The 13,183-nt window shown below is 35.2% G+C and overlaps 2 protein-coding genes across 10 annotated transcripts in view; both read right to left on the bottom strand.

Annotated features, from left to right (window-relative positions):
* Nucleotides 1–7,229, bottom strand: part of LOC107600131 (lipase maturation factor 2-like) — a 14,277-nt gene extending 7,048 nt beyond the window's left edge. Inside the window, exons 1-10 of the mRNA XM_016291936.1 lie at nt 7,007–7,229; nt 5,377–5,630; nt 4,686–4,714; nt 4,253–4,443; nt 2,798–2,976; nt 2,575–2,713; nt 2,011–2,145; nt 1,833–1,938; nt 1,661–1,757; nt 737–919 (exon numbers count right to left, since the gene is read on the bottom strand). Of these exons, the coding sequence (XP_016147422.1) occupies nt 737–919; nt 1,661–1,757; nt 1,833–1,938; nt 2,011–2,145; nt 2,575–2,713; nt 2,798–2,976; nt 4,253–4,443; nt 4,686–4,714; nt 5,377–5,630; nt 7,007–7,100 (1,407 nt within the window). The 5' untranslated portion in view covers nt 7,101–7,229. The remainder of the gene's footprint in view (nt 1–736; nt 920–1,660; nt 1,758–1,832; nt 1,939–2,010; nt 2,146–2,574; nt 2,714–2,797; nt 2,977–4,252; nt 4,444–4,685; nt 4,715–5,376; nt 5,631–7,006) is intronic.
* A 2,715-nt stretch (nt 7,230–9,944) lies between these two features.
* LOC107600076 (C2 domain-containing protein 5) overlaps nt 9,945–13,183 on the bottom strand; it is a 20,570-nt gene continuing 17,331 nt past the window's right edge. For 7 of the 9 annotated variants that reach the window (XM_016291894.1, XM_016291865.1, XM_016291908.1 and 4 more), the window contains 4 exons: nt 13,029–13,130; nt 11,364–11,557; nt 10,352–10,498; nt 9,945–10,269 (listed from right to left, as the gene is read on the bottom strand). In XM_016291894.1, the coding sequence (XP_016147380.1) occupies nt 10,144–10,269; nt 10,352–10,498; nt 11,364–11,557; nt 13,029–13,130 (569 nt within the window). In that variant the 3' untranslated portion in view covers nt 9,945–10,143. The remainder of the gene's footprint in view (nt 10,270–10,351; nt 10,499–11,363; nt 11,558–13,028; nt 13,131–13,183) is intronic. The other 2 variants (XM_016291874.1, XM_016291901.1) reach the window with 2 other exon arrangements.

Below are 13,183 nucleotides of genomic sequence, written 5' to 3' on the forward strand. Positions count from 1 at the left end.
TATATATATATTTAGAGTTACAGTAGATATGTTTACATGTACTACTTTTTTTCAATCCGTATTAATCCAAACCAATTTTAGTTTCTGAACATTCTTCAATCCTACTGAGCCATCAATTCAATTACAGAAAAACAGCTTACTTGGGTGCATGTAAATGTAGCTAGTTTTAATTTAAACCAACTGAATAATTAACCTCACCTTGAAGCTGGTGTATATACATACATTTTTTTTTAAAAGATTCTGAATAGTTTGCTTGCCACAAATAATCTACATATGTCATCTTTAAGATCCTGGTCAGATGATATTTCTTTAAAGGGGTCATATGATGCGATTTCAAGTTTTCCTTTCTCTTTGGAGTGTTACAAGCTGATTGTGCATAGATAAGATCCCTGAAGTTGCAAAGACTAAAGTCTCAAAACCAAAGAGATATTCTTTATCAAAGTTAAGACTCTGCCACACCCCCCTAAAATGGCTCATTCTAACACGCCCCCACATATCTACATCACTATGTGGAAATATTAGCATAATGCCAAAATAATGATCTTTAAAAAAGCATCATATGACCCCTTTAATTCAATGTTTGAACCTACAACTTCTCAATTACTAGCCAGTATTTCAGACCTTTTGGGCTTTTTCTGACATGTTTTCATATTGTACATGAAGTCTATCTCCTTCACATACAAAGCAATGCTGTAATTCAGACACTAAGCACTTCCTCAAGTACTTGTAAACTGACCGTCCATGTGTTGCGATCCATACTGCCTTCAATGACCACTTCTGGACGGCCTCCAACCCCGGTCATTCTCCGGAATAATCCATACGAGTTGACTAGCTGGTAACGTTCGGTCACCTCAAACGCTGTCCGGATCCCAGGCCAGAGGTTACTGTGTGCATCATACTCAATGTAGGTGTAGGGAACCTGCACACACACTTCATTATTAGAGCCATTATTTCTACATAACTTAAAGGGACAGTTTACAAAAAGAAAGAAAGAATTCCGTGTACTATGTTTGAAGTACACAGTGAAGTTCTCATGTATATTGTTATAAGGTTTAAGGTTTGAACATGTGGAAACATGAATGAGATTTTGACAAAAATGTGGAAGGCATGATTTTCTAATGCTAATTATTAACTGCGAATTACAAAACTCCACGTGGAGCACTTTTCATGATGGATGGATGCACTTTATTTTGCTTCAAAATCTTGATCACCATTCACTGCCATTATAAGGCATTTTTTAATATAACTCTGATTGTATTCGTATGAAAGAAGAAAGTCATATACACCTAGGATGGCTTGAGGGTGAGTAAATCATAGGGTAATATTAATTTTTGGGTGAACTTTCCTTTAAGGACACACAAACAGGAAGTAGTGCTGTTGATATTAAATAAAACTAAAATAATCATTAATAGAAATATAATAACATACATAAAAAAGCATACTTATTTTATTACAGGCAAAATTTCTCATTTTCATTTATTTTATGTTGAAGTACTAAAAATAAAAACGAAATGGACATATTTAGAAAAACTATTAAAAACAACCAAAAACATAACAAAATGACTATAACTTTAATTAAAACAGAAAATTCAAAGTATTAAGAAATACTATAAACGTATAATAATGACACTACAATAGCAGAGACAGGAAGTTTACTGACCAGACTGACGGCAAACATGGAGACTGTAGCCGCAGCCATAACCGCCCACTGGATTGTGTTCCAGAGACGCCACAACACTCCTCTCACAAAAGCACACCTGAAACAAAAACATCTGTTCTACCAGGACATACTGAGCCAACAAATCAGAAGAAAACTAACCCACACCACTCACTTAAACATGGCAGAAATGATCTCCCATGTGAGAGACAGCACGCCAATCCAGATACTAGGCACCGTGACCGTCTTTAGAAAGCCGTTGAACTCAAAATACGTAAATCCTGAGGAAACGAAAACAGATTAATGGCACTGAACAACAAGTGAACTGAATAAGACAAAGTCAAAAGCTTCACCTGTTTTGGAGGAGACGCTCTTATTTTCCCAGTCCACCTGCAGGTCAAAGTATCTGACGCTCCAGTAGCCAAGCAGAGCGCATGTGCCGATCTCTAACATCACAGCCAACCAAGAGAACAGAGTCTGGAATGATGCTGGAAAACAACAATAAGAAGAATGAGTTACGGCCATCTGGACCTGGTTTTCACATCTCATCCTATTCCTAACAGGCCACAACATACATTTCCGTCATCATGCAGTATTTGAAAACTGCACATAAAAAAAAAAATACAAAAACATGAGGCAGCACAAAAAATAAGTATTGTTTCCAGAGCAGCAAATCAGCATATTAGAATGATTTCTGGAGGATCATGTGGCACTGAAGACTGGAGTAATGATGCTGAAAATTCAGCTTTACATCGCAGGAATAAATCACATTTTTAAATATATTCAAATAGAAAACAGTTATTTTAAATTGTAATATTATTCCACAATATTACTGCTTGCACAATATCAATGCATCCTTGGTGAGCATAAGAGACTTCTTTCAAAAACATCTTAGTGTAATGTAAGTGTGTCCATACTGCTCTCAGTCTTTGGCGTGGATCTTCGGAGCCAGAAGTTCACATGTTGGTCATCCAGCAGCGACATGCACAGGGTGATGGTGAGAATATTAAAGAAGTTATAATTCCCAGACAGGATGATGAACAACTGTAGCAGAACCTGTAACACACCAAGTTGTCACATTAATGCACAAACTCAGGGCAACTTCTCTATTTCTGATCAAACACACACATACTCACTCACCTGCATGTAGAAGGCGACGAGTCGGTGTCTTCGTATGGGGCTGAAGAACATGAAGGGAACGGCGATCTCGATAACAAACATTCCCACCACACTGAGTTTCTGGAACCACACCGGCAGCTGATGAGCAAACCAGGCCAGCGGGGTCGGTATACACTGGGTCTCATAGTGATAGGTCAAAGCTGACGAGACAATAACAGAACATAGTGTTTGACGGCGAATTGACATGAATCATTTGATGTGTATATTTTATTTCAGACATCATAAAAGCAATACATATGTCTAGTGGCAGCACTGTCAAAACTTTCATGGGATTTACTACTTAAACTTAAATTAGAGTAAAATGTGCAAAAATAAACTAAGGCTAATGATTAGAGTGGAATACTAGCATGCTGCTTTTTTAACAGATGTAAAAAATAAATGTGTAAATAAACATCTCTCTCTCTCTCTCTCTCTATATATATATATATATATATACACCAACAATACATAAATACTAACAAAAGAAATAAAAAATAAGTAAACAAAATTCACTTTAAATTCCAGAATAGAGGCATCAGCTACCTAAACATTATGCATTTAGGCTTACAAATAAAAGTCTTAAAAATAATAAACCAGGCCATCTTCTCAACTATTCAAACTAGTGACATTTTTTTAAATAAATAGTAATGTTTCAGATATGCTTTAAAACTGCTGACTGGTTATCATAAACTGCTTTCTATTTTTTGTTACATTAAACATTTCAATCTAGCACAATATAATACAATACAATATTCTGCAGTCATACTGAGATGCGGTGATAAATGCAACTGCTTAATGTCATTAGTACTGGACTGATGAGTGAAATAGACTGATATATTTAATCCAAATATAGCCAAATGATCATGGAACACATTATTTTCAATTAGTCTACCTACAAATAAAGACAAATAAAATATTTACTTACAGTCTATAACATATTTTATCCATGACATTTCGACTTTATCTTTATTCTTCCATTATTATTATTTTTTTTAAAGAAAAACAATGTTAAAATAGCGTTTTTTGTTGTTGTTGTTTTTAAGATTGTAATAAATTATGATCACATGAACGCACTACACTGTAAATTTAATTGAGGAAGATTTAAGAATTTTTAAAAAATCGATTGTTACGCAAAATGCATTCCTTAGTGGTTCATAAAAAAAACAATGAGTCCAAAAAAAAAAGAGAAAAAGATTCTGCTTCCATTTCATTTGTCATGCAGGAACTGAACGGTCAACCTGAGAGCACTGCATTGTGGGACACTGTATCTCACACTGTGCTTTAACATGCCATTTGAGTATTTTGTGCATGCAGAATACATACTGTAAAAACACATACTGTTGTTTTTAGTGTAATAGGATTATTCTGAACCTTTCAGCAGCAAATCCAGAAAATGTTGGCACAAATAAAATCTACAAATCTCAGCGGATTCCTCACCTGTCAGGCCCCACCAGGTGGGACAACGGCTGTTCAGTTTAACGACACCCGACGCAAACATCAGCCGAAACAACAGCCAGCGCGCCAGCCAGAAAGTCACGCTGTCATGGAGACGCACCTTTGAAGACCAGGGCATTTTCATGGGAGCGATGAGAATGGCCAAGAAGCCCATCTCCAGCAAGAGGTTATCCCTGAGATCAAGATGTTTGACACATTCTAACTCTGGCTTCTGATGTGCTGAAGTCATTTCACATTAACACAGAAGTGAGACTACTGTAAATAACACTCCGAGTGTCTCTCAAGGTCAAGCAGTTAAACAAAGCCATAGACAGTTACATAACAGACATAATTTGGGGAATAAGAACATTTGTGAATCAATAAAACATCTGGTGGTGTACGAGCAACACACACTGACAGAAAATCTAATACTCACCACTGAAAGTATAAGAAGACCTGGCCCACCTACAGAAACAAGAAGCATTACATTTCAGTATCTTTTACATTAACTTCTAATATCACATTTTTTTACCCTTGATAAGTAGTATTCGTGATAAGTATCGATCAACAAGTATGGGTTATTTGAGGTAATGGTCGATAGCAGGTTGGATATATTGCAAATATAATATGATACAATACAGTTTAAAAATAGACAAAATTATATTTTTATTTTATTTATTTATATATATATATATATATATCCTTTGTATTATAATTATATTACTAATTATATATCTTTTGAGAATTTTACATTACATTTTACATTCAATACAGTTTAAAGATAGCAAATGAGACTAAATTATTTAAAATACTTCTAAAAATCCATTTAAAAATATGAATTATGTAAATATGTATTTAAAAATGTATGCAATTAAAAACTATGTATTGTAATATATATTGGCCATTGTTTTGATTATCAGCATCAGCCAATGACCTGGTTCAAGGAGTTTTCAGATACTAATTTTTACTAATAAAAGTTTTAGGGGGAAAAAAACCATGAGCATTTATTTTTTTGCTGTCAGCCATAGGCCACCTGTTCTCTAAATATTGCACAAGCCAGTGAAAACCACATATTGGTCTACCACTACACTAGTGTTATCAGTGCTGTATGTGAACGGAGTCTGTACCTGGTAGAGGGACAGATAGAGTATCCAGAGCACCAGGAAGACTCTGCAGTCTCTGAGTACCGGCAGAGCCAGAGTCATTAAGCTGAGCAGAGCTCCGGTCAGACTCAGCAGCTCCATGCACTGCTGCGTGTCCAAACCCAGACGAGGACCGAACCACAGCAGGGTGGGAGAATCCTTCAGCTGCTCCACAACACTCTTCCCAGACACCCGCAACTGCCACCGCGCCGGCAGCACACCCTCGTTCCCGTACAGACCTAAAGACAAAGAGAGAGAACTCATTGTCAATGCCGCAAAATGCTTTTTGATTAGTGACCTAAAAATGGTGCAGAATCTGAAAAGTGATTCATTTTATGTCACAGTGATACTTTAAGTTTTAGATTTTCCAGAATCCTAAAACTTTATTTCCAGATTTCAGGTTCCACATTGTTTATGTGTTTATATGACTTTTGGACCCTACATGGCACTTAATGATTACTATATTCATACACTATGAAATTTACACAAAAATACATGACAATACCCTGGTAAATTGCGAAAACAAAAAACAATTATAGTATATATGCTATAATACTATAGTAACAAATATTGGTAGGATATATATATATATATATCAGGCTCCTATGTTTATGTAAGTATATATGAAAATACGATATATGAAATACATTTCCTCTTAAGGCTGTAATATTCAGACTTCCCAGATTTTAAAGGGGTCATATGATGCTATTTTAAAGATCATTATTTTGTGTATTTGGTGTAACAGAATATGTTGACATGCTTTAATGTTCAAAAAACACATTATTTTTCAAACACTGTACATTATTGTAGGTCCTCTATGCCCCGCCTCTCTCAAACGCATCATTTTCAACAAAGCCCCCTCCTTTGACAAGTGCAGTCTGCTCTGATTGGCCAGCTGACCCAGTGCATTGTGATTGGCCGAACACCACAAGCACACATAAAGTGCTTTTGCTTTCACACTGAAACACACAGCGTCTCCCTGACATGGCTGTTGAAACATATGCTGGTTAGGTATGTTTTGACGCTGGGATGCTGGTTTAAGCTGGTCATTTTCCAGCACATGACCAGCTTAAACCATCTTAAACCAGCATCCCAACATCAAAACATACCTAACCAGCATATGCTGTTTTTTTCAACAGGGTGCATCAACACTACTGCTGTTCCTGAAACCACGCCTTCTTTCTTTGCGTGCACATTTGGGCGGCATTATGTAAATCTTCCCACATCGTGATGTAGATATGTGGGGGCGTGTTAGAACGAGTCGTTTTAGGTAGGCGTGGTTTTTAACTTTAACTTTTATAAAGAATATCTCTTTGGATTTGAGACTTTAGTCTTTGCAACTTGACAGATCTTCTTTATGCACCAAGAGCTTGTAACACTCCAAAGAGAAAGGAAAACTTGAAATCGCATCATATGACCCCTTTAATATAGGCTAGTTTCTTAGATTTTACAGTCTGGGTTTTTCTGAACAGGCGTCAACATGCTCCATCTAATCTGAGTTTTTTTTTTTTTGCACAGACAGTTCTGCAAGACATTTAATACCGCATGTGTCACTGATGAACTTGTGCTGTTAGTTCAATAACGTTACATGCAAGTTAAACAAATCTAAACTCACCTGGAATCTGTACGTAAAGAGACGCGAAGGCAAACATATAAATAGCAGACAGACACCACAAGAACATGTGCCTCGGCAACCTTATTTCTCCCATTATGTGTACAATAAACTCCTAAAAGAAAACAGATGGAGTAGGAATCTCCTCAAGATGGAGATCAGGAAGGTTTGAATGCACAGAACTGACTGAGCGACACGTCTGACGTGCAGGAACGGAGAAGCGCGCTGTTTGCAAACGAATCCTACTATAGCGAAGAATTGGCTCATGAATATTAATTACGTCACGCTCGGGGACGTGAAATTGATTGGTTGACTGGTGTACGTTAGTATATGGATTAGAGAACCTGGCGAAATCGGAAATTACGACAGCGCAGGGAACGATCCATACTATGGCAAGCCGTTTTAGCATTAAATACTCCTTGCTGTACTAGTAAACCTAGTTTTTTTATTTTTTTATTTATTGAATCACTCAAATTCAACACTTTACAGTAGCCAGGGGGTGAACACAAAGAAAAAGAGATACAAAATTAGTGAAATAAAGAGAAAATAAAAAATAAATTACATAAAAACATGGAAATGTTTACATACATTAATACACTTAACTACGGAAGTTCTAAGCGGCCATGCATTATTTTTTTTTCCTTCTTGTTTTCTCGTTATAACGACTTATTTTCTCGTTATATCGACATAACGAGAGTTGTTTTCTCGTTATAACGACTTAATTTTCTCGTTATATCGACATAACGAGAGTTGTTTTCTCGTTATAACGACTTAATTTTCTCGTTATATCGACATAACGAGAGTTGTTTTCTCGTTATAACAACTTAATTTTCTCGTTATATCGACATAACTAATGCATAGCCGCTTAGAACTTCCGTACTTAACAGCTTTCTTGTTTATCAAATTGTAAATTGATTTTAGGTATTGTTTAACTTCTGATTTCAAAATGAGAAACAATGGTTTATAATTGCCGTACTTGCATTTATGTATACTAAACTTCGCCAGCAAAAGTAATAAATTAATCAAATAATATTCCTTATGGAATGACATGTCGTAAGTGAAAAAACATTTTCAAAACAAAGTTGAAAGCTGGGCATGATATGATCTCTAACAAATGAGCAGAAATTTGACCAAAATTGACTGAGTAAGGACAACTCCAAAATAAATGAAAAAACGTTTCTGTATGTAGACCACAAAATGTACATAGTGTATCAATATCACAGTTAAATCTGTTTACAAGGAAAAAGTTACTGGGGTAATATTTATAAAGAAATTTATTTGACTTTATTTGTGATTAAATATTTATGAGGTGATTTCCAGATTTTATGCCACATCAAACCATCAACACAGCTATTCCAGAAAGTTACACTAGGAGGTCTAGAGACAACATCCCTTTGAAAAAGGGCCCGAACCTGTCGATTATTGTGTTTAACAGAAAAAGAAGAAAAACAAACTCGACCAACAGCAGTGTCAACAGGATCAAAAGACTGCAGAGAAGATTGGGGGACATGTATTTTTTACAAAGAGGACATTTTTAAACCAGAGGGGACAGCATCCATAACTACAGTGTATTCTTTAGGAATGATTGGGATTTAAAATTTAGACAAAAATTCAGAATAAGTTAACAGAAGTCCTTATTGGTTGAAGAGTTGGCTCACCAAAACTTTATCATTAGAAAACCAATTTTTACTAGTAGATCTAGTACTAGTAGCTCTACTGGAGTGAATTACGTCAGAGACGCTCATCCATGAGTGCAGCCGATTGGCTGAAAGGCAGACTTTGGACTCGTCTAATGAATATTAAGCAGGCTGTGTACTTACCTGGACGATCTCGGAAGGCTGACAAATAAAAATCAACATGACCTAATTACTATTTACCAGTGAAGCTTTTGGATTCGGTAATATCAGCCACGCTCGCATTTATTTTTTGTTAAATATTATTATTTATTTTTTTAAGATCGTTTCATTTGTTAGAAGTGTAGAGATTTTTCGAATACTGATGTGAGCTCAGAATTAGGAAGTGCATTTTTAATGTCTGGCGTCTACTAGCGGCTCAGATTGGAATAATTATTTAGTGTGTTCATGGCTTTACCAAGAAAAAAAAATTATTAAAAAGGCACTTGCTCACAAATCAAATATAACTGTCTTTTGGGCAACTTATTCTGCATTGATCGCAGTTATAATATTTTAGATCAGATCATAATGAGAAATGAAATTCACTTGAGAAAACCATTATATGTATATATAAATATACTCATTAAAAACGGAACAATTTAACAAGGACTAAACACATCAGAGCAATAATAGTTTTATTCAATTATATCTTATTAATGTGCGATTTTGATTTGTCCTCAGGCAAACACATATACAAAATAACAGCATTAAAAGTCAGTCCACGCAGGAGCAGAGTCGTCCACCTCATATCCAGACCCATCATCTGTACATTCAAGTGTCAGTCCATGGTGAATGACAACTCCACCCTAAAATATCTTTTTTTCTTAATGATTAACTGGCATTGCACATGCAAAAAAATCAGGCCAGCCTTGCAGAAGTCCGACCCAAACATTATGATTAAATAAACGCATACACTGTGGCACATGAAAGCAAACAATCGTTTCCAGCATATGACTTGATTCTAAAGAGATCAGTAGGACATGACAGGAAGTGTCTTATTTGAAACCAGTATTTAAAATCATGAACTGGATGTCCATGCGAGTGCATCAGTAGTTTATACCTTCATTTAAATACAAAACACGGCCATTTAGAGAGTCGTTGACGCATTTACACACTCTTTGCGAACACAAAAGACGCATTTTATAGACCTTTTGAATTTGGTAGCTGCCTCCACCACATATGGACAAAATGGAATGTGAACAACAATGGCCAATACATAGAAACATGGCAGATGACCTTTCTGAAAGGCTTCCGATGGAGGAATTTAAAAATATTCTGAAATAAAACCAAATATTGGCAATTTAAAGGATCTAAAATATGACACTTGGGAGAACCAACCAATGAGGTCTATATTTTTTGCTTCTTTTTGGAGATTTGGTTGGTAGATTCAGCGTGAAACTGCTTCAAATGGCATGGTTCATGTTAAAACTTGTTTACTTGAGAGTTTGTCTGTGTGTGCATGTGGGTTCACGTTCCTTCCCCACCGTTGGAGGTCTGTGTTGTGGCTGACTGTGGCTGTACCGAAGTCAACTCGAGTTCAGATTCTCGGACAAAAATAACAGCGTCCCCACTGACATTAATTAGGCACTGCGCCTGTAAAATACAACACGAGCATAAATGAACAAACATGATGGGTTGAGTGTGTATGAGTGTGTGTGACTGTGCATGTATTAACCTGGTTCTTGTTAGGATTCTCCATGAACACACACTCCTTCATGCTGTAGGAGACGACAGCATTTCCTCCAAGAGCAGCGACGTGGGCGCGAACCATCGCAAATACTTCAGCAATAAACGTATGCAGAAACCCACTTACACCTCCCTCCTAAAACATAAGAAAAAAAAATTAATAGTAAAAATACAATGTGACATTAATACTAAATAATATTAATACCAAGAATATAAAATTAATTACAATTTACTAATTGTAATGACTTTTAAAAACATTAATATTATTAAAATATTTATTACACTAAAATTAACAATATTTTGCACTGCTATTATTATTATTATTCATTTAATGCTAAATAATTTTATAATATTAATACTATTAATAATAATATTTCTTATTATATAATAATAACAATTTACAACAATATTAATACCAATATTTCCATTAATGTTAACAATTGTAATTATTAAAAAAAATAAAATAAAGAATATTATTAAAATACTTAATATTAATCATGTTTATTATTATACGAATAACAATTTTTAATAGCACACAAATGTTTAATATTATTATTAAACTATAAATAGTAATAATAACAATAATTTAATTACTATGTTAATAGTTGTAATTAATTGTAATATTATTATTTCAATATTTTATTTCATAGCAATATTATAAAATATCTAATATTAACATTAAAATATTTTTGTAATTTTCATTACTATTATTAATTCTAATTCATTTGAATAATATTTATATGATTAAATATATTTAATTGTGTAATAGCATTAATAAAAAAATTAAACACCAATAATATTTATTATTGTTATTACTATTAATATTATATGATATCAGTTATTTTAATTGCATTAATATTATAAACATTTTATATTCTGTTTCATTTATTATTATTATTTATTAATAATAATAATACGAAGCAGCAGAAAATGTCTTAATGTGTGTGAAGTGAATGAGTCTGAATAGGGATTTATGGTAGTAAAAACAGTGAGACTGCTACCTCTCTGAGTGAGGTGGTCTCCCTAATGAAGAACATGTTGATGATGCCAAGGTATTTGATGATCTTTGCTCCAGGAATGAAAGAGAGCGGGGTCATTTTGACCACTGCGACAGAACTGCCCGAGTAGGAACGGTTTGACCGAAGAGAACGAGAGCGACCTTCAGGCAACGGGCTGGCCTTCTCCATAGATGATGCTGTTGAGAGTAAGAGAGAGAGAGAGAGAGAGAAGAGAGAGGGGTAGAGAGAAAAGATAGAGGGGGGTGGAATATACCAGACATGGCCTTCAGAGGGCGCTGTACAAGACCAACGGATGTGACGAGACAGTGTGCCCGAGGAAAGGGCATGTGTGCATTTGTGTGTTGCAGATCAGCAGCATGTGATCAAAGCAAAGCAACAGTACTGCACCATGCAAATAAACAGCATGCAAATACAGAGACAGAGGAGGAGAGAAAGAATGAATGCACGCATGTTCAGTCTGCCTTGATAAATCAGAGGATGATGAGCTTTGAAGCGGGAGGACACTTTTTCCATCAAGAGTGTGAAAGAGCTCAATCTCAAAGCTGTAATACATCATACATGACGCTGCATCACAACTGTTACACAGAGCGCTAATGCGCATGCAGCTCCCAAACATCGCTCAAACTATCTGTCAGTGGACTGAATTAGGGCTGGGTGATATTAATGTGATTATTTTGTTGACGGCATACAATAAAGCAACACAGTGAATACTGCAATGATTTCAGTGGCTGTTGAGTTGATATTTCAGCATCTACATAAATATTGAGATATATTATGAAAAAGAGATTTTTTTTTTTGCCATAATGCCCAGCCCTGAACTGTACAAACTGTACAGCCATACTTATGATGTATCAATGCATCATATGTTACTCTGCATGGGACCATGACAGAGTTGGTCTGTGCTTTATTCATACTCATCACATCAGCAAGCTCAATTATGAAATCACTGAGGCACAACTGAAAGCGTCATCTTGGTTCCTCACTAGGACTCAACCTCAACTTTCACACTCTGTTAATCATGTTTGATCGGATCGGCATATGGCAGCAAGACTGGTCCACTTTTGGATGCAGGACATGGGAATATGTGTGTGTAAGGATGCGTGAAGAAGTATAGACTGTAGTCAGAGTAGATGCCATTTTAAATTAGATTTTTAATGAATAGACTGTGAGGGTTAGAAGATAATGTCATACTGCTGTGTTAAGAGGACTTTAAAACAATATTGAACACATTGAACCAGAGCCCCATTTCCGTTCACATTAAATAAAATATGTAAAAAATCAATAATTCACCAAATAAAATTATTCACCAAAAAATTTTAACTTTTGGAACACCAAAATGAAAACATACTCCTAAACCATTTTACTTCCATACTGTTTTACATACAAAACACAAAAAAATTATATTAATTAAAATATATATATTTTGTGTTTTGTATGTGTTATGTATTATTTTAGTGGAATTTGGAATAATGTGCACCTATGAAATGAACATAATAAGACCAAGAAATTTTTTTTTTTTTTATTAAGGGCCCATTTTGATTTCATCTTAAAGTTAAAGATCCTTTTAAGTATGCAGACTACTCCAACTAGGGTCTATGTGATTGTGCATGTCTGTGTATGTAAGCGAGTTTGCGTGTGTGCTCCTACTTGTTTTAACCGATCCGCGTCTTATGGTGTGAGCTTTCAGTTTAAGCTGCTCTATCCAGGAGCTGCATCTGTCTGCAAAGGAACTGTAATCAACTGAGGAGGCTGGACACACACACACACACACACACACACACACACATATACATATATATATA

The sequence above is a fragment of the Sinocyclocheilus grahami genome, unplaced genomic scaffold, assembly GCF_001515645.1.
Source record: "Sinocyclocheilus grahami isolate Dianchi unplaced genomic scaffold, SAMN03320097.WGS_v1.1 scaffold14.1, whole genome shotgun sequence".
Lineage (NCBI taxonomy): Eukaryota > Metazoa > Chordata > Actinopteri > Cypriniformes > Cyprinidae > Sinocyclocheilus > Sinocyclocheilus grahami.